The sequence below is a fragment of the Pleurodeles waltl genome, chromosome 3_1 (assembly GCF_031143425.1).
Source record: "Pleurodeles waltl isolate 20211129_DDA chromosome 3_1, aPleWal1.hap1.20221129, whole genome shotgun sequence".
Lineage (NCBI taxonomy): Eukaryota > Metazoa > Chordata > Amphibia > Caudata > Salamandridae > Pleurodeles > Pleurodeles waltl.
Window position 1 is genome coordinate 923,402,580 of NC_090440.1, and position 22,435 is coordinate 923,425,014.

The 22,435-nt window shown below is 42.5% G+C and overlaps 1 protein-coding gene and 1 pseudogene across 4 annotated transcripts in view; one reads left to right on the forward strand and one right to left on the reverse strand.

The window, feature by feature from the left end:
* The window catches only part of HNRNPR (heterogeneous nuclear ribonucleoprotein R), a 355,793-nt gene that overhangs the window by 50,837 nt on the left and 282,521 nt on the right, over window positions 1–22,435 (forward strand). For 2 of the 4 annotated variants that reach the window (XM_069223913.1, XM_069223912.1), the window contains exon 2: window positions 10,041–10,218. The exons of 1 other annotated variant lie outside the window; for it this stretch is intronic. In XM_069223913.1, the coding sequence (XP_069080014.1) occupies window positions 10,050–10,218 (169 nt within the window). In that variant the 5' untranslated portion in view covers window positions 10,041–10,049. Of the gene's footprint in view, window positions 1–10,037; window positions 10,219–22,435 lie in introns of all 4 variants that reach the window. One more of the 4 variants, XM_069223911.1, reaches the window with a different exon arrangement.
* Window positions 2,485–2,565, reverse strand: LOC138286312 (U6atac minor spliceosomal RNA; annotated as a pseudogene).

The following is a 22,435-nucleotide window of genomic DNA, read 5'->3' on the forward strand; positions in this document are numbered from 1 at the left end:
AGCGGTCTAAGCTGATCTTAAATAGAGTGACAGTGATTGGAACCACCCTCTTAGACTTTGTTATGCAGTAAAGTACCACACACACTCTTGTCCCTTTCATTAAAGGTGTGCAACATCAGTCCTTGGTCGACTACGTCAGATTCTATGCAGAGGTCCAACAGAATCGCTCCTACTACATATCATCATGGACACTGACCATCATAGTTTCAGTGCTATGGCCCGGACAAACCTGTGGGTCGTGGATTGCGAACATTCGCTCATCAAGATAACGGGACAACTGCCCGGTAACCAGGGCAGTGGAATTATTTTGCCGGGGTGGGTAAATATATGCAGCAAGAAATGTCAAATTATGTGGCATAATGCAGCACATTTTATGATAGTATTATGTCAGTTTTACACTTGTTAACGCTGTCTGGGCACTGGTTGCACCTCATTTGTTCCAGTTTAGTACTCAAATATAGCAATAAACTACCAAAGAGGTGACCATCAAGCTTTGGAAAGAGCCTTCCACTGAGCTGCAGCATGTGGCGTGCTTTTCAGTAACTTGAGTCATTAGAGCTTGAAACATTTAATTTTTTTATTTTTTTTGGTTGAAATCTACAGATTATGCATCAGATGGTGGATTATGTGGCAGATACATCAAAGTTAATAATTCCAGTGGCCTTGCTGGTAACCAACTTCTGCGGCAACTTCCACAAGGTGCTAAGGAGGGTGACTGGTTGATTATGATTGTTATTTACACCTAGAGTGGATTTATTCAAGATGAAAGGGGTCACAACACTAGAAGGGAGACAGGCAGTGATCAAATGGATAACTAAACGGGGAATACAGAGAACTGGATTTCAACTTCATTTTAATGCTTTCACCTCCTTCATGTCTTTACATACCCGATTGTTGCACCTTTATGCAGTCGTGGCCTTCTGGGGATTGGATTGGTATGGCTAATCCAGCATGGGAGTAGCTGGGCAAGCACGTTTACTAGTACAAGTTGCAGTACACCAATTTTCAGTGCAATCGTGGTTCTATTATTGGTAAGGATATTATAACAACGTCTGATTGCTAGAAGGAATAAACCAAAATGTTTATCCACATAGAGTGGTGATATGGACCCAGAGATTGAGGGATTGGATGTGCAGATATGTTTGGGAAGTTGCTTCTGAAATGCCTTTCATTGGGTATGGAAGTGGTGGCTGCGACAGTCCAAGCTCTGAACCTGAATGATAAGAGGAGCCAACACGTTCTGAAAATAAGTGATTCAAGGAAGTGAGACGCTTTGGTATTTGGATAACATGCGACTGAAACCCAATATTTCAAGTGGGCAATTTCTACAGTATGCCATAGTCTTGAAGGCAGCAAAGACTAGCTGGCCATGCTATCTTCCAGGGCCACTGGTTGCAACCTTTTTGCAGAACGTGCGAACTTGAACAGGCAAGAGGACATTTGCAGCACTGAGCACTGTTCTTGACAGGCAGGTGCCTTGCACACTGACATATAATAGGATTCTGCGGAAGTAACTGGTAGCTACAAGCTGGCACACACTGGCTGTGAAGTTTTGACTAGGTGCGTGAATGTTAAAGTAAATCTAGTACATTGTGATTTAAAAGAATCTGCACATGGCTCCCATCCTGCCTCCCTCAGTTAATATGCTGTTATATGCTGCATAAATGTAAATACTTCAGAGGGTTGCCAAGTATAGTTTTGCTCATAGGTGATGTACGACATATTGTTTGTTCTGGCTGTTTGTTGTCAAAACCGACATTAACGCGAATGTGTACCCCGAGACGAGTCTTGCCAAAATGTAAATTGGAGTTGAAATCAAGGTGGCTCTCTTGAAAGCATTGTAGACTTGTACCGCAACACAACTAGATTTTCAATACCATTGACGAGAAGCGTGGGCCGTCCTAGTGCTGGCATCACATGCTTTTGACTTTGGCTTCACTGCAAGATCTATATTATATGAAAAGTCTTTTTTTTTTTTTTTTTAATGTGGACATTGGCAGTCCATGATACGAGATTGTACCTTCAAGACTGGTCACACTCTAGCGAATTGGTGAACTATGTGCATGTTTGTTAACATCCTCCTTGTAATTTTGCGAATTTACACCCCCCACCCTGTGTTAGCCAACTGATTACTCATTGTATTATTTTCTCAACCTGCCCAGCTTTTGCAACAGTCATGCATGACTGCTGGTGCTCTGTTGTCCAGAGGAGCACACCATGCACGCCTTCCTTTTTTAGGTTGAGCCGAGGCAGCTAGCAAGCGCTCTCTCTCGACATGGTGTAATCATTCCTTGTCCTGCCTTTCAAAATTCCCTTTATTTTGTAGGTAAATGCCTTGTTTGTCATGCCTTGAGGCTGCTTTGTTACTGTCTTGGAGACGAATGCTGTTACATAGATTATTGCACAATCGGTCATATAGCTGAGTGTGGTGCACTAGTTTTTTTTTTTTTCTTTTACCTCGCCGCTTCACACTGCGTGATGGCCATAAGTTGTTTCTTCATCTTCCTGGGACCTCTTCCATCCCTGTCAAGGGGAGTGCCAACCTTCTTTCCTTTCAAACAACACACCTATACATACAACCCAGAATTATATTTAAGCGGCTAGTATCTGATTTCTTCATTATGAGGGTAGGCTTAGTTCCAGTTCGTACTTGGACTACAAATCCATCATTTTTTCATTTCAATCCAAGAATGTGACTTTTGCAAAAATTAGTGACTAAGTTCAAATGTCTACCAGGCATTTTTCTCCCAGCTCACATTATAATATATGCACCTTTCTCAGCCAATCATCGTTCAAGGAAACCTGTAATTAGAGTACGAACAAATGCAGAGCTGGCTCCATTTGAGGGAATAATTCTTTCAAATTTTATTTTTCAATTTTTTTGCATTTTGCATGTTTACGTTATCTGTGCCCCATCTCCGCATTACCCCGGGGACGTCTGATAATTTGAGAACGATTTATTTTAATGTTCTAATCTTTGACTGCTCAAGATGCTTAGAATAGCACAAAGGTGTTATGACAACTACAAAAGACAAAGGTCTCCGTGCGAGACCAGCTCGAGATGGCGCAACAGAGAACGGGTTTAAAACAGGTGATGGAAGCTTAAATATATAGTTGCTATTTCAAATTCATTTATACTAATATTGAAACATTTTAAATGATTTATAATTTTTGCTGTATTTTTGAGCTGGGAGTATTTTATTTTGCAAAATGTGAAAATATTTTCTGGAGAATTTTTTTTTTATCTAAAAACCGTTGTTCTGGGTTCTGCATTGACTGGAGCTCGCCTCTCCACATATCACACTCTGGATATTACAATATGGCCCCCCGCACTACGTGTTTGTTAGTTACTGTAAGAAGTTGGCTCTGTGCATACTATTCCTTACTTTGAAATAGTGCATACAGAGTCCAAGGGTTCCCCTTAGAGGTAAGATAGTGGCAAAAAGAGATAATACTAATGCTCTATTTTGTGGTAGTGTGGTCGAGCAGTAGGCTTATCAAAGGAGTAGTGTTAAGCATTTGTTGTACACACACAGGCAATAAATGAGGCACACACACTCAGAGACAATTCCAGGCCAATAGGTTTTTGTATAGAAAAATATATTTTCTTAGTTTATTTTAAGAACCACAGGTTCAAGATTTACATGTAATACTTCAAATGAAAGGTATTGCAGGTAAGTACTTTAGGAACTTTGAATAATCACAATAGCATATATACTTTTCAAATAAAACACATATAGCTATTTTAAAACTAGACAGTGCAATTTTCACAGTTCCTAGGGGAGGTAAGTAATTGTTAGTTCTTGCAGGTAAGTAAACCACCTACGGGGTTCAAGTTTGGGTCCAAGGTAGCCCACCGTTGGGGGTTCAAAGCAACCCCAGAGTTACCACACCAGCAGCTCAGGGCCGGTCAGGTGCAGAGTTCAAAGTGGTGCCCAAAACGCATAGGCTTCAATGGAGAAGGGGGTGCCCCGGTTCCAGTCTGCCAGCAGGTAAGTACCCGCGTCTTCGGAGGGCAGACCAGGGGGGTTTTGTAGGGCACCGGGGGGTTTTGTAGGGCACCGGGCGGGACACAAGTTAGCACAGAAAGTACACCCTCAGCAGCACGGGGGCGGCCGGGTGCAGTGTGCAAACACGCGTCGGGTTTTCAATAGGTTTCAATGGGAGACCAAGGGGTCTCTTCAGCGATGCAGGCAAGGGGGGGGGGGCTCGTCGGGGTAGCCACCACCTGGGCAAGGGAGAGGGCCTCCTGGGGGTCACTCATGCACTGGAGTTCCGATCCTTCAGGTCCTGGGGGGCTGCAGGTGCAGGGTCTTTTCCAGCCTCGGGATTCCCTCTGCAGGCGTCGCTGTGGGGGCTCAGGGGGGACAACTTTGGTTACTCACAGTCTCGGAGTCGCCGGGGAGTCCTCCCTGAAGTGTTGTTTCTCCACCAGTCGAGCAGGGGGCGTTGGGTGCAGAGTTGCAAGTCTCGCGCTTCTGGCGGGAGACGCAGTTGTTTTAAAGTTGCTCCTTTGGAAACAAAGTTGCAGTCTTTGGTGAACAGGGCCGCTGTCCTCTGGAGTTTCTTGGTCCTTCTAGAGCAGGGCAGTCCTCTGAGGATTCAGAGGTCGCTGGTCCCTGGGGAAAGCGTCGCTGGAGCAGTGTCTTTAGAAGTGGGGAGACAGGCCGGTAGAGCTGGGGCCAAAGCAGTTGGTGTCTCCGTCTTCTCTGCAGGGTTTTTCAGCTCAGCAGTCCTCTTCTTCTTAGGTTGCAGGAATCCGAGTTCCTAGGTTCAGGGGAGCCCTTAAATACTAAATTTAAGGGCGTGTTTAGGTCTGGGGGGTTAGTAGCCAATGGCTACTAGCCCTGAGGGTGGGTACACCCTCTTTGTGCCTCCTCCCAAGGGGAGGGGGTCACATTCCTATCCCTATTGGGGGAATCCTCCATCTGCAAGATGGAGGATTTCTAAAAGTCAGTCACCTCAGCTCAGGGCACCTTAGGGGCTGTCCTGACTGGCCAGTGACTCCTCCTTGTTATTCTCATTATTTCATCCGGTCTTGCTGCCAAAAGTGAGGCCGTGGCCGGAGGGGGCGGGCAACTCCACTAGCTGGAATGCTCTGTGGTACTGGAACAAAGGGGGGGACACTTTGAGGCTCACCGCCAGGTGTTACAGCTCCTGCCTGGGGAGGTGATAGCATCTCCACCCAGTGCAGGCTTTGTTACTAGCCACAGAGTGACAAAGGCACTCTCCCCATGTGGCCAGCAACATGTCTCTAATGTGGCAGGCTGCTAAAACCAGTCAGCCTGCACGGGTAGTTGGTTAAGGTTTCAGGGGGCACCTCTAAGGTGCCCTCTGGGGTGTATTTTACAATAAAATGTACACTGGCATCAGTGTGCATTTATTGTGCTGAGAAGTTTGATACCAAACTTCCCAGTTTTCAGTGTAGCCATTATGGCGCTGTGGAGTTCGTGTTTGACAGACTCCCAGACCATATACTCTTATGGCTACCCTGCACTTACTATGTCTAAGGTTTTGTTTAGACACTGTAGGGGCACAGTGCTCATGCACTGGTGCCCTCACCTATGGTATAGTGCACCCTGCCTTAGGGCTGTAAGGCCTGCTAGAGGGGTGACTATCTATACTGCATAGGCAGTGTGAGGTTGGCATGGCACCCTGAGGGGAGTGCCATGTCGACTTACTCGTTTTGTCCTCACCAGCACACACAAGCTGGCAAGCAGTGTGTCTGTGCTGAGTGAGGGGTCCCCAGGGTGGCATAAGATATGCTGCAGCCCTTAGAAACCTTCCCTGTCATCAGGGCCCTTGGTAGCAGGGGTACCAGTTACAAGGGACTTACCTGGATGCCAGGGTGTGCCAATTGTGAAAACAAAAGTAGAGGTTAGGGAAAGAACACTGGTGCTGGGGCCTGGTTAGCAGGCCTCAGCACACTTTCAAATCAAAACATAGCATCAGCAAAGGCAAAAAGTCAGGGGGGAACCATGCCAAGGAGGCATGTCCTTACAGTTACACCTGAAAACAGGACTGTCCTCATTTCCCTCCCTCCCCCGCCAACACATCTCGGTGATCTGTGGTCTTTGTAGTGTTCTTGCCAATCGCACACGTCTGTGAAAGTGAAGCCTAGTGTAACCTCTCAGACCATTCCATGTCTTTTTAAGCTCTTTCATGGCTGGAACTTTCCATGACTGAGCATGTTTCTTACAAATGCTATTTTTATGATGGTGTCCTCTAGGGGCTGTTATTCGCATTAAGCATTAGATACTACATTATTCGCTGCACTTGGAAACTTGTCCCATAATGCTTTTTGGGGCATTTTAAAAAAAAAATACCATTTGGGCCCTTAACTCAGCCTGTGGTTGTCCTATGACAATATGACCACCACCAAACCATTCAGCACAACACACATTCTGCCTAGATCACCTCTGGGTCTCCATACTAGGTTTGAGGCAAGTGGTGTGTGCAAAATAATAATCTCTCCCACCATCCAATGTCTTTTTAAGCTCTCATATGGCTGGAACGTTTGTTTTACAGTTGGGAGTAGTTTGTGTTTTAGGGCCTTGTTTGTCATATTATTGCAGTAAGCCTACTGTGCTTGAACATGTGTAAGGCACTACGCCTTACAAGGAGTACATATATAGTTACACTGCATTACTTTCTCCCATTTTGCTTTAATGTCATTATGCTATCTAGGGGCTGACTATATGGTTACATGACCATGTTTCTTACAAAGTCTATTTTTATTATGGTGTTCTCTAGGGGCTGGTCTGAGCATTACAATCAAGATACTACAATATTCGCTGCACTTGGAAACTTGCCCCATAATGTTTTGCAGGGCATTTCTTTTACTAAACATGTTTGCCCATAACTCAGTGTGGTGGTCTTAGGACAATGGGACCACCATCACAATGTTCAGCACGACACAATCTTTCTGTCTATGATGTCTGGGTCCCCACACTAAGTTGGGGAGTGGGATTGCAAAATCTTAACCCCTCCCACCAGTCTGTGTCTTTTTAAGTTCTTTCCTGGCTGGAACATTTGTTTAACAGCTGGGAGTAGTTTGTGGTTTAAGGCTGTTTGTCATATTATTCTAGTAGGCCTAAAAATGTGTAATGCATTACGCCCTGTGGGGGCTAGATCTATGGTTACATTGCTTTATGTTCTGATATTCTGTTTTCATGTGCTTCTACTCTCAAGGTGCTGACTAGATGGTTACATTACCATGTTTCTTACAACCTCCCCATAACTCACCACATGATGTGCTCTTTCTGTCTCAGTCATCTCTGTGTCCCCATACTAGGTTGAGGGGAGCCCAGAATAATATGAAAAAATATAAAGCCAATATTTTTTATTTTTGCTGCAAATAGAGGAAGAAGGTAAATGGGAGTACTTTAGTTATTTGCAGGCCACTGGAATTATGTGGCAGCGAGGGCCACATTATGCTGCAGGGTTGACCAATTTGTGGCAAGAAAAGTCCAGTTATGTAGTATAATGCCAGTAGCTCTAACTCAAGCAAAGGTGAGACCAGTTGCATAGCAAATGGTTGTACTTGGGACTGATGTCTGTATACCAGTTCATTGGTAAATAGGGAGGGTGGTTGGCGGTGTTCAAGTGCAGTGTTGGAGGACTCCACATTCTTAGTTTTAAAAGAGACTACAATAGAAACTCTGAAACTTCCTCAAATGGCTCCACGATTTTTCCTTTGCAGAAGAGACGAGAGTTAAGTTAGGGAAACTATGAGGATTCATGGTTGGTAGCCACTGTCTCGAGGTTTGAGTCCATCACTTCAAACTCTGCATTTGTGGGACTGCATTTTAAAGGAGTCTACCTGGCTTGCTGTGAGAGGGGAAAGGAGATCACCCCTACAGGAAGAAGTCTTCGCAAAGGAAGGAGGAACTGCCGAGAAGCACAAACCGGCTACAGGGTTGTTGGAGGAGTGAGCCAAGTGCTGGAACGTCTCTCTGCCTCCCCCAGCCAGTGTTTGAGTCTCACGCACTGCTCTTAAAATCCCACATGCTATTGCTGCTTGTTGTCACCACTGATAGAAATGAGCTTCACTCCGCCACTACATGTATTTGGCATGCCGGAAGAGACGCAGAACAGTCCTTCACAGAGAAAATGTTTATGGACGTTATGGTTCTCTACTCTCACATACTGACATTCGCTTATCAATGCAAGTCAACAAAGCCCCTGAAACTTCAGTTGAAAGAATGTTAAACTTAATGATACAAAACCTTCTAAAACTAATTCGTTCATTTTAGTTAGGAGTATAATTGAATCACCTCATGCCTGTTGTGACTTTGGAGGACATTGCAAATAACAGAAGTGGTACAGTCTCGCCTTCAGATGTTCTCTTCAATCATGACATGACATGTGCAGATCTGTGCTGTGTCCTCTAAGATATGCAGGATACAGCTATATGGTCATCCCAATTGGCAGGAGGAAATATCCATGTCCTCTGTGATGTAGTTGGCAATGTCAAGTCCTATTTTGTATCTTTTACATTTGTGTAAGACCGTCAGCATCTCATTGTGGAAGAGCGTTGGATTTATTGTTTGTTAGCAGAACACATAACCAACTACTTTTGGGGGTTTGGAATTTAACGCTTACGGTCCGTGAACTGAAGTTTTTACATGGAAGTTGCCGGACTTTTTTTAATTGTTTATATGTATATGTAGCAGGGAACCAAAACTTCTCAGTACGTTTTTTTTTTTCCTATTGAAAAGTAGAACTCCATACCTTTTTTTAAAATTCCTTTCCCAGTGATGGCCCCCACACGTCCCATCTAGTAGTGTAAAGTGCATAGGCTTCTTTTTTGAAAACTATTTACGCCTCACCGAGGTTGAATTACTTTGAAATTCTTATCTTCTGCCCTATCTGCATTACTACAAGGAAAGAGTCGTGTATCACATGATATGCACTTGAGTGTTTTTTCTTTTAGCCCATGCATTTTATAAAGAGTACTGAAGCTGCGTAGTGTCTAATTGATGCCACAATGTTTTCTGAAAGCAGCTGTCCTTAAGTTACTAAAACCTCTTTGAAATTGGTGTACCATTAATGTTTTTTTGAGGATTTTCTATAACAGATTGCATTTCTTTGGTAGCTGCACTAGGTGTTGGTTGTTTAGGGTTATTGAACAGCCCTCTCTGCGGGGGTAGATTTGTCTTTCTGACTGATTTTGTGGCCCTACTCTCTCTCTCTACATAAGATAACTGAAGAAGAGGTTTGTTCACTTAAGTTAAATTCAAGTGTGCTGCAACTACACAATGTTACAATTTAATGTTGTATAATCACGAATTGCATGAACAGTGTTTTTTTTTTATTTTTTTATTTTTTTGTGTGTGCACGGGGAAAGAAGCATGTGTTGTGATGTATTTTGTAAGTTTTATGCTTTCAAATGTTTAAAGCTCAGCTTTGTTCTATGATTTGCTTTACTACCTTACAGCTACCAGTATCTGCAGAATTTGTGAAGGAAACCCACATTGCTCTTTGGTTAGCCCTTCAAATAGTTTTTCCTTTTATCCCCCTTTTTTATTCCAAACCATATATATATTTTATGTAAGGGCCCATACAACCAAAAAGCAACCTTTATTGGGGCGTATTTTTATTCTGCATCTCCCCACACCGATTGTTCAAGAGATGCTACTAATTTGCATTTTGATTGCTTTGAAGTCGATAGAAAGACGGCAAATACATTTTTAAAAAGTACTGTTGGCTGAAAATAGCTTAACTGGGTTGTTGCTGTTTCTGCCGTCAAAGTGAGGTGTGATCCTTAAATATGGACTTCAGTACACAAGGCCCTATTTGTGCTGCTGGCCATGCTCTACCTCATCATCCGTTTTATGCCATATGTACATGAATATCCTAAATCCAACCTATTCCATGTACGCTTCATAGTTCTTAACTGCTTTTTCATTACAATGGCTGTATAAAAATTCTGATGCAGGTGAACGGCATGCTTGTGAATTGGTTAAGATAAATCATGCATTGTTGGACCAAGCAATTTCTGCCATAATGTAATGGAGCTCCTGAATTTCTTCCAGCAGCATAATAAAATGGCTAATGAGGTGAATGGTAATGCGGTACAAATAACAGAAGAGGACGAACCCATGGATACCTCTTGCAGTGTAACTCTAGCAGAAAACACAGAACACTACAAGTCACTGATAGAGGCCGGCCTCTCTGAGAAGGTGGCCGAGAGGCTTGATGAAATATTTCAGACAGGTATAATATGCATTTTTTGTTTCTGACTGGTTGTGAAAGTAAGGGGTGAACATTCAAAATTTAGAAATTTAAAGTTTTATAAATGAACTTTATGATTTTGGTCTTAGGATCTGAACATTTTGTTTTAATTAGCTTGTATGAAGGTGAATTGGGTATGACACAGAATGTGTCGCATCAAAGCAACTTGCATTTGAAACCCTAGTTGGATCAGAACAATGCATTGATTTGTCTGCAAGACTTTCTCAAGTATAAATGTGTGGTCCACGTTTTATTTCTTCTCAATTAGGCTAAACTATTGTTTACTGTTAATGTTTCTCTAATTGAATTAAAAGTATTGTGTAAGATGTATATATGCACGGTCACGACAAATGCCAACTAGGCGCCTTTCAGAGAGCATAGCAGTTTTCTTAACTGACATCATTTTGTTCCTGCTCAGTCTTTTCTGATAGGTATTCAGATTTATGCAGAACGGATAAACCTCTCGTTCCCCAAGTTATAAAATACATTTGAAATCCCCTAGATTGGTATGAATTAAGTAGACTTTGCCTTAGACAAATGCAAAATAGGCTAGTTCTCTTTATAATAAAGCCCCTCCCATTGACACTGGTAGAGTTTTTAGGAGTTCTACGGTTCTGTAATTGGAAGTAAATTAACTTTTATGTGGCTGGAGCTAGCGGCCAAATAGTTGGAGAGGTGGTTGTTGGTTCAGAAACTGAAGTGTTAAGATCAGCGCTTAGCGTACTCTGCAGAATGTTTTATTGCTTAAGTAACCAGAACCCCCATGTAAGTCGGCAATACTGGGATGCTGCACATTTGGCAATGCAGTGTGATCGGTAAACAAATTCAGCGCTGATCAAATAGCATTTCAATTTAAAAACCTATACAAAGCAACTGTTAACTAATTGTATTTATGTTGGGGGGGGGAAAAAATGGGAAGAGACTTCTTATGTGGGTAAAAATGTAAACATTTTAAATCCTGTTTTATGGAGCATCTCAAATGACTCGAACTATTCACTTCAGCCCCTTTGTCCAGTAAAATAACATAACTGTTTGTTTTAACTGCTCTTAATCTAAGTAGGTGAGTGTTCCTTTGCTGACCAAAATAATATTGTTTATTTTTCAAGTCCCTTTCTTTCTCTATAATTCAACTAGTTGCATTATATTACTAGTAGACATCCTCACAGTGCAGTACATTGGAGATGGAAAACTGCAGTTGTGCTGTGTTAGCAGTGAAGGTCTTCAATGTATAGTACAATAGAGGTAAAATGAAAAGCTGCAGTTGCGCTGCACTGCCATTACTCTCAGGGGTGTGGATTTTAGTAAAAGATCTACTTGTCCATAGCACATGTTACTTCACAAATCTACTTGTCCTGTAAAAAAAATCTACTTGTCTCTTTGGTGCCATGTAGAGCAGCGACATATTATGGCAGCAGTCTCCTTAAATAAGAGCTCCGATAATAGCCACCTTTCTGCAAATCTGCATACTGGGGTTGGAGGCAAGGGAAAGAAAGTTCCAGGGTTGGAATACCCCTTTGAATCTACCTACTAGCTTTTATGCTTTATTGGTTTTCACAAGCTCTTCCTTCATATTTTTTCATAATGGAAAGGTTTGGACATTCACTCCTGACAAGGTCAGAAGTAAAACTTTTTCAAGGGTTTGGAAAAAGTGGTTAAAGGGAAAGTGAAATTCTAAACACTCAACACATTTTCGCACAGACAAATCTACATATGCGTATTTGCTGGTGCTAAAATGCAGTTCACAAATATTTCTAAGATTACGATTTCCTGGTCTACTTCTGTAAATTCATGTGGATTTATGACGTATAAATCTGCAGTAATGCAATGACATATAGCATGGGCACACTTTTGTGACTTTAACAGTTGGGCCTCTAATTAGGTCTAGCGTTAACCAAGACCGTTTGTTTGTATTAAAACTTCTTCCTTCCCTGTATCCATCTATCAGCTGACCACTGTGAGTGATGGCAATCTGCTCTTTCACAAGGTGCATATTGGCACACAACGTAGTTTTGCTCTGTGCCAGAAACTACTGAGGAATTGTGGGCTTTTTGAGACCAAAAAATATTATTTTTGTCAGTATTGGTTCCAATGGTGAGGACCCGGCAGCTCCCACAACAATAAAGTTTTACAAAAGCAACGTCAAAAAAAGACACACATTCACAAAACCAAAAGACTGACTACCAATGCCCTACCTATTGGCTTTGCCAGTGCTTGTTTATTTACTTATAACTGGTTTCACTGATTTCCCATTATGAATATTTTTGGGAAAGACTAGCATGCATCAAAGCATTTCACTGAATGATGCTTCAAAGAATTGCTACCTAAAATTTCACAGTAATTTAGCAAAACATTTGTTTGTGAACATTTTATTTTGACAGCAAATAATTGGCAATCTTCCTTTCAAGCTTCTGCTAATATTTGCATCTAATCAGAGAGCATTCTGGGAGCATTACATGTAGCCCAATATTGTTAAACTTTGCAAACGTGTGTACACTTTTTTTTTTTTTTACTGGGACCGTCGACAGTACTGCAGTCCGAGCTTACAACATATACTTAGAGACTGAAGACTTTGCATTAATGAACCATAAATACAAGTGTGAACAGTATTAGCATATGGACACAAATATTACCTCAGCTGCAGACCATTCCCTTCCCTGCTCCAGAATGTGGTACTGTAAACTGGCAGCCAAATGGTTTGTGTTGCAGGAGGTTTGTCCTACTTACCCTAAGGACAAAACAAACATAAAATCTTGTTGTCCTTGAAATCAAACAATATGTCTTGGACATTGGGCTATAGGATTTTCACACCCCTGAGTAGAGGTCTTCACAGTACAAGAGGGATAAAGATGGAAAGCCTCAGTTGCGCTCTACTACTAAAAGATGTCCCCACAGAAATCAATGGCAATGGAAAGATTCAGTTAAATTATACTAGCAGTAGAGGTCCTCACAGTATGGTACAAAGGAGATGGAAAGCTGCAGTCATGCAGTACTACTAATAGAGATCCTCAATGTCAGTCAGACACCACCTTCAGCGATCAATGCGCGCTAATTTGAACAGGTGAATCTCTGAACAAAAAAACAAGTTAGAGAACTGTTTTGTCACTAGCACCCACCACATAAAAGTGCATTATAGCTCAAATGCGGATTACCATCTTCAGTTGTAGTAATTGTGCAACACCACAAACTAGTAAATGTCTCAACCATGGAAGACAAAATAGGAAGCATCCCCTTCTGAGGGTAAAAATGGAAATATTTTAAATGTAATTTTATGAAGCCTCACAAATTGCTGTTAAACTATTCCTCCCTGCCCCTCAGTCTAGGTTCATAATTACCCATTTATTTTAACAGCTCTTAATAAACGTTATGTTAGTTTCTTTGTTGACTAAAATAATACACTTTATTTTTCAACCCCCTTTTTAGGTCGAGCGCACAAGTGCTTTTCGACCTGTTGCAAGTATTCTGTGGACTTTCAACCGGACCCATCTCACGCCCTTCACTTTCACTCGTTTGTGGGCTTGCCTTTTAAAAATCCATTGATGTCATTAGTAAATGCTTTACGTTTGTCCCGCCTTGGGGCAGTTTTGTTACCGCCTTGCAAACTGAACCTGTTACATGGATTATTGCACTATTGCCAATATACTTCTATGTGGGCGAACTGTTTATTCTTATGTCTCTTTCCTTCGTGCTCCATGGTGGCCATGGCACTCAGTGTGAACAGTGCGAACTCCATTGTCTATATCGAAGTGCTGGTCATATTGTTCACACTGTTACCTAATCAGTCATTTAGACCCTCAAGGGTGAGTAGTTGGGCTTTATAAAAACTGATTGAGTCATTTCTTTTGACTCTCCCCTTCGTGCTCCATAGTTTTCACAAACACACTTGTAATTGATAAAGGCTTTACGTAAAAAGACAGAAATTCTCAAAGCGGCGGTCCCGACACAGCAGGAGAGCTGGTACTAAACTATTTACTGCACTCTGGGAAACTCGCCCATAATGCTTTGCAGGGCATTACTGTTACAAAAGATGTTTGGTCATAACTCAGCCTGTGGTGGTCCTAGGACAATGGGACCACCACCAAAACGTTAACCACGACATGCTCTTTTTGTCTACACCATCTCTGGATCCCCACACTAGGTTAGTGGGGACCCCAAAAATAACCTGTCCCACCATTCTTTTTAAGCTCTCTCATGGCTGGAACTTTTGTTTTACAGCAGGGAGTAGTTTGTGTTTTAAAGGTCTTGTTTGTAATATCATTGCAGTAGACCAGTTAGCTATTTTATATATATATATATATATATATATAATACACACTGCATTCTTTTCATGTGGTTAAGCCCTCTAGCAAATGACTGTATGGTTACATAACCATGTTTCTTAAATATGCTATTTTTATTGTGGTGTCCTCTAGGGGCTGTTCTAAACATTACAATCAACATAACACAATATTCGCGGCACTCAAGAAACTCTCCACATTATGCTTTGCAGGACATTACTTTTACAGTTTTTTTTTTGTGTGCTTATAACTCTTCCTGTGGTTGCCCTAGGACAATGGGGCCACCTTCAAAACGTTAACCACAATGTATTATTTCTGTCTACATCATCTCTGGGTCCCCACCCTAGGTTAATGTGGACCCCAGAATAATAACCCCTTCCGCCATTCAGTGCTCATGACTGTAACGTTTGTTTTACAGCTGGGAGTAGTTTGTGTATTAAAGGTCTTGTTTGTTGTTTAATTGCAGTAAGCCTGCTAGTCCTAAAATGTGCAATGTGCTATGCTCTCTAGGGGCTAAATATATGGTTACATTGCATTACCTTCTGCCATTGTCTTCTCATGTGGTTATGCCCTCTAGGAGCTAACTATATGGTTACATGGCCATGTTTCTTAGAAATGCTATTTCCATTGTGTTGTCCTCTATGGGCTGTTCTGAGCATTACAGTCTAATGCCAAAAGTTTTTCTGCTAAAGGTTTTTATTGCGTTTACATGCTAATTGTATGTTTCATTAATCTCTCCTTAACCCGTTCGCTGCCAGGCCTTTTCCCCCTCCTGTGCCAGGCCTTTTTTTACCTATTTGGGGCAGTTCGCGCCTAAGCCCTCATAACTTTTTGTCCACATAAGCTAACCAAGCCAAATTTATGTCCTTTTTTTCCAACATCCTAGGGATTCTAGAGGTACCCAGACTTTGTGGGCTCCCCTGAAGGAGGCCAAGAAATTAGCCAAAATACAGTGATTTTGTTTTTTTAAAAAAAAATGGAAAAAGTGGCTGCAGAAGAAGGCTTGTGGTTTTTCCCCTGAAAATGGCATCAACAAAGGGTTTGCGGTACTAAACTCAGCAGCTTCCCAGCTTTCAGGAACAGGCAGACTTGAATCAGAAAACCCAATTTTTCAACACGATTTTGGCATTTTACTGGGACATACCCCATTTTTGCAATTTTTTGTGCTTTCAGCCTCCTTCCAGTCAGTGACAGAAATGGGCATGAAACCAATGCTGGATCCCAGAAACCTAAACATTTCTGAAAGGTAGACAAAATTCTGAATTCAGCAAGGGGTCATTTGTGTAGATCCTACAAGGGTTTCCTACAGAAAATAACAACTGAAAAAGAAAAATATTGAAATTGAGGTGAAAAAAACAACAATTTTTTTCTCTACGTTTTACTCTGTAACTTTTCCTTGCAATGTCAGATTATCGAAAGCAATATACTGTTACGTCTGCTGGACTCCTCTGGTTGCGGGGATATATAGGGCTTGTAGGTTCACCAAGAACCCGAGGAACCCAGAGCCAATAAATGAGCTGCATCCTGCAGTGTGTTTTCATTCTATACCGGGTATACAGCAATTCATTTGCTGAAATATAAAGAGTAAAAAATTGCTATCAAGAAAACCTTTTGTATTTTCAAAAAGGGCACAAGATCAGGTGTTGAGGAGCAGTGGTTATTTGCACATCTCTGAATTCCGGGGTGACCATACTAGCATTTGAATTACAGGGCATTTCTCAAATAGATGTCTTTTTTACACACACTCCTATATTTGGAAGGAAAAAATGTAGAGAAAGACCAGGGGAAATAACACTTGTTTTGCTAATCTATGTTCCCCCAAGTCTCCCGATACAAATGATACCTCACTTGTGTGGGTAGGCCTAGCGCCCGCGACAGGAAACGCCCCAAAGCACAACGTGGACACATCCAAATTTTTGAAAGAAAACAGAGGTGTTTTTTGCAAAGTGCCTACCTGTAGATTTTGGCCTCTAGCTCAGCCGGCCCCTAGGGAAACCTACCAAACCTGTGCATTTCTGAAAACTAGAGACCTAGGGGAATCCAAGATGGGCTGACTTGTGGGGCTTGGACCAGGTTCTGTTACCCAGAATCCTTTGCAAACCTCATAATTTGGCTAAAAAAACACATGTTCCTCACATTTCTGTGGCAGAAAGTTCTGGAATTTGAGAAGAGCCACAAATTTCCTTCCACCCAGCGTTCCCCCAAGTCTCCCGATAAAAATTATACCTCACTTGTGTGGGTAGGCCTAGCGCCCGCGACAGGAAACGCCCCAAAGCACAACGTGGACACATCCAAATTTTTTAAAGAAAACAGAGGTGTTTTTTGCAAAGTGCCTACCTGTAGATTTTGGCCTCTAGCTCAGCTGGCCCCTAGGGAAACCTACCAAACCTGTGCATTTCTGAAAACTAGAGACCTAGGGGAATCCAAGATGGGCTGACTTGTGGGGCTTGGACCAGGTTCTGTTACCCAGAATCCTTTGCAAACCTCAAAATTTGGCTAAAAAAACACATGTTCCTCACATTTCTGTGGCAGAAAGTTCTGGAATTTGAGAGGAGCCACAAATTTCCTTCCACCCAGCGTTCCCCCAAGTCTCCCGATAAAACTTATACCTCACTTGTGTGGGTAGGACTAGCGCCCACGAAAGGAAATGGCCCAAAACACAACGTGGACACATCACATTTTTTCATAGAAAACAGTGCCTACCTGTGGATTTTGGCCTGTAGCTCAGCCGGCACCTGGGGAAACCTAGCAAACCAGCGCATTTTTGAAAACTAGAAACCCAGGGGAATCCAAGATGGGGTGACTTGCGGGGCTCTGACCTGGTTATGTTACCCAGAATCCTTTGCAAACGTCAAAATTTGGCCAAAAAAACACTTTTTCCTCTCATTTCGGTGACAAAGTTCTGGAATCTGAGAGGAGCCACAAATTTCCTTCCACCCAGCGTTCCCCTAAATCTCTTGATAAAAATGGTACCTCACTTGTGTGGGTAGGCCTAGTGCCCGCAAAAGGAAATGGCCCAAAAAACAACGTGGACACAACATATTTTTTCACAGAAAACAGAGGTGTTTTTTGCAAAGTGCCTACCTGTGGATTTTGGCCTCTAGCTCAGCTGGCCCCGGGGGGGGGGGGGGGCAGAAATGCCCTAAAATAAATTTGACCCCCCCCCCAAACCCCTCCTGCCCGACAGCAACCCTTGCCTACGGGGTCGCTCCCCCTGCGTGACATTGGCGCCAAAAAACAAATCCCTGGTGCCTGATGGATCGCTCCCCATCTCTAAAAAAACAAACAAAAAAAATTTGCCCTGGCGCCTAGAGGTTTCTGCCCCCCCCTGGGAGCAGAAATGGGCTAAAATAAATTTGCCCCCCATGCCCCCCCCCCCCTGGGTACGACCCTTGCCTACGGGGTCGCTCCCCCTGCGTGACAATGGCGCCAAAAAACAAATCCCCGGTGCCTAGTGGTTTCTGCCCCCTTGGGGGCAGATTGACCTAAAATCGACCAATTCACGCAAAGGAAAAACTCCCTGGTGTCAAGTGGTTTCTGCCCCCCTTGGGGGCAGATTGGCCTCATCAAAATAGATTACCTTCCCTTTGAAGCCCCTCCGGGCCTCCCCCAGTGATTGCAAGAGAAATTGGGGGGGGGAGGGTGCACGGGGGGGGCGCGCTAGCGCTCCCCCAAGTTCCCGTGTGCCCTGGACGAGGTCACCTCGTCCAGGGCACAGAACCGGTTAATGCAATTATGACCATGAGTCAGGCTAATTTAACATCCCTATTACACTGACTGTTAACACTCCTGATATGTTTGGGTGACCCTTCTAGTTTTTCTCTCAGCACTCCTCTGTGTCTGGCTTTTTTTTTTTTTTTTTTTTTGGTGTGGAAATTGTTAGCCAGTCAGCAACTCTGATGGTGGGGTGGTGAAAGTGGTATTCTATTGGAATTAGCATGGCAGATTTAATTTAGGATGCTAAATGGCAAAATTTTCATTTTTGGCTGCAGATAGGGGAAGAATGTAAATGTAAGTGCTTTATTTATATGCAGGGCCACTATAATTATTTGGCAGGAAAAGACCAAGTTATGAGGCAAGGTTGACCAATTTATGTGGCAAAAAGATGTCCAGTTATGAATTTACCCCAATAACTCTAACTCAAGCAAATGCGAGACCCACTACATTGCAGATGCTTGTTTTCTTTATAACTCTAACATTAGTACAATTTGAGAAGATCGTAACACAATCAAGTGACTAAATGTGCATATGATGGGTTTTAATATATCCTTATCGATATAGCATTGATCTTTTTCACATCACACCAAAATGGAAGCTACTTCCTAAGGTGTTTTCATCATATAAAAAATAAATATTTCAGTCCTGCACCTTTCATGTGTACAACATGTACCCCCCCAAATCTGGCTGCAACTCATGTACCCCCAGCCTTATTCTATGATTTCCAACACCTAGCAAGGACAGAAACCTTTTCTGTTTCCTATTCTGATCTCAGTGTCTGATGTAAGGCATTTATTTTTCTGTTTGGTGTTTGGAATTCAATTTCATTTGTTTTCTCACTCTTTCCACCTGACGGCATGAATTGCCACAAGTTATTTATTAGTCTTCCTCTGTGGCTTGTTCTCCTGCTGTCTGGTATTGACTTGTATCTGCATTTGGTTTTGTAGCCCTTCAAATCAGCTTTCAATGTTAATAGGGAGTGAGAGAGAGCGCGAAAACATATGAGTGACTTTTTTTATATGCCCCCAGAGACTCGCTGTCTGTAAGAAGAATGTACTACACAGAGTGACATAATAAGGCAAAGAAAGATGTATGGTGTGAGGGGACTAAGGTTATATTCTCAGTTTAGTGGCCTCCCTGGAACATTGGAACACTTTGGTGCATCAAATATATAGAGTTACAGACACTTGATCAAAATTCTTCAAATCTACCAGATTATGAGCTCACAAAACAGAGATGGAATGCTTTAAAAGAGAGCACAGCAAGGCAGTCACTTGACTTTTATACTTAATCTTACTCATACCCTTTCATTCATTTTTTGATACCCCTTTAGTGCTACATGGCCTTGCTCCTCTTGTGGCTTGACCCATCTTTAATGCTAGTGAATCCTGCGGTAGTAAGACTTTTTAAAAGTCTCAAGAAGTGCAATAAGCTCCAAGGTGAAGAAGCACAAAAAAGGGAACTGCTTCTTTGTAACTTACTTCTACATGTCCAACTAATGGCACAAAGACCAATGGACTGTATTCAGTCACCACCCTGCATCAGTCAACATAGTGATAATTCTGGTCTCTGTTGTAATCCACTGACTACAAAGTTTTCAGATTAGCCACTTCATGATTATCATCCTCTTACAGAAGCAGAAATACAGGAATTACTCAATTCACACAAAAATCAGATGGGAACTGATGGCCAGACAGTATTGGCAAAACAACCAATAGCAGGGCTGTCATTTAAGGCCCTACCATGGGTTGCAGAAGCAACCCAGGTGCTAATGTTGAGACTGTTATCCGTCCTGTTTATCTGTTTCATTGACATTTATAAATATTTGTTTTACAGGTTCTTTACACGATTATGACAGATTTCATCGGGGACCAAGGTGATGGGTTGGGTTGTCATTACACATGATCTTACTCATGTCAATTAACGTGTTGCCACCAGAAGAATTTAAGAGAATGTGGATTTATTTTTGCTGCTCAAATAATTTAGAATCGTCTCTCTCTTCTCACAGTATCTCTGTTGCTATTGTCTATCTCAAAGATAAAGCATGCATTTTAGGATTCCCAGCTTTTCTGCCTGGTCTCCTCACCAGTCAAGTGAGGTGTGTGTTGTGGTTTAAAAAAAAAAAAAAAAAAAATGTGTCAACTCAGCTGCACTTAAAGGAGTATTTTCCCATTTCTTTGCCAGCAATTCCTTTAGACCTTCAGAACCCAGATGCAAATTATTTTACCTCCTGTATGAAGAAAATTGCCCTTCATCTCTTAATGCCTCCCAACACAATAAGGTGGTGATACTTAGTTGTGTACTGCTTTAGGGAAGAGAAGTCTTCCATCCTGGTGACCGCTGTCTTATTGAAGGTCTTTGGGCAGTGAGTTTGTGCACCCACTAACCCTTTCAAGTCATTGTTACAAATCTACAGGAGTCTATTTCTGTTGTCTATAGTGAAGTCTGTTTCTTTTATAAATGCACCCTTCCCAGAGGAGTTGTAGAGCAGTACAAAAGAGAAACCATTTATATTCCATTTGGCACCTAAACTAATTCTTATTCCAATCTTCTCACACAGAGACTTCAGTATCTCTGCCTCACACTTCTCGTAAGGCTTTACCAAACAGCAACCTCAAGTGATTTCTATGGCACTTCAGTTTTCCAGTGCATGTAGCAGCCCCCCACCGTGCATAAGTAATGCTACTTCTTTCCCAGATCACAATACCTCTTTATGCATTCTCTCTACAGCACCTCTCTTGGCTTAAATATGTGCAACCACCAATTCAAAATTGCTTCATGTTTCTCTCACCAAAACAGGTCCATAGACTTCATACCAGTCCATCTACTGTAATGATTTTCATAGTTTCTTTACAGGATAGTTAATGTGACCTACTACGTACAACTGAGGCCTTGCTGACTACATTCTACCTCTCTACATGTCAAATCTCCATATTTGCCCCCAGTTTGTCATATTCTAAAGAGTGGTTTCCCCTTTTTTAGTCAAGACTTTCGGACATCACTGTTATATGGTTGCAAAAGGCTTGTTGTGTGCTTACCAAGAACATATAGAGACTTGGAGCCTGACCATTGCTTACCGGTGGTTAGCTTTCCTGTTTTCAATTTACGTTCTTATTCTTGTCCTAACTTTCGACTATCGTTTGTCCTGACTATAGTGCTTAGCTTCTTTATCATCTATTTGATTGGCTCGATTATGTGCTTTCCCTGCTTGCCTTTCAAGCACTGCTCTGTGTGTGTGTGTGTGTGTGTGTGTGTGTGTGTGTGTGTATGTGTATATATATATATATATATATATATATACACACAATTCCGTTGGTTATGAGTGTAAGGAAATGCCTCCTTGGCATGGTTGCCCCCTGACTTTTTGCCTTTGCTGATGCTATGTTTACAATTGAAAGTGTGCTGAGGCCTGCTAACCAGGCCCCAGCACCAGTGTTCTTTCCCTAACCTGCACTTTTGTATCCACAATTGGCAGACCCTGGCATCCAGATAAGTCCCTTGTAACTGGTACTTCTAGTACCAAGGGCCCTGATGCCAAGGAAGGTCTCTAAGGGATGCAGCATGTCTTATGCCACCCTGGAGACCTCTCACTCAGCACAGACACACTGCTTGCCAGCTTGTGTGTGCTAGTGAGGACCAAACGAGTAAGTCGACATGGCACTCCCCTCAGGGTGCCATGCCAGCCTCTCACTGCCTATGCAGTATAGGTAAGACACCCCTCTAGCAGGCCTTACAGCCCTAAGGCAGGGTGCACTATACCATAGGTGAGGGTACCAGTGCATGAGCATGGTACCCCTACAGTGTCTAAACAAAACCTTAGACATTGTAAGTGCAGGGTAGCCATAAGAGTATATGGTCTGGGAGTCTGTCAAACACGAACTCCACAGCACCATAATGGCTACACTGAAAACTGGGAAGTTTGGTATCAAACTTCTCAGCACAATAAATGCACACTGATGCCAGTGTACATTTTATTGTAAAATACACCACAGAGGGCACCTTAGAGGTGCCCCCTGAAACTTAACCGACTGTCTGTGTAGGCTGACTAGTTCCAGCAGCCTGCCACACCAGAGACATGTTGCTGGCCCCATGGGGAGAGTGCCTTTGTCACTCTGAGGCCAGTAACAAAGCCTGCACTGGGTGGAGATGCTAACACCTCCCCCAGGCAGGAGCTGTGACACCTGGCGGTGAGCCTCAAAGGCTCACCC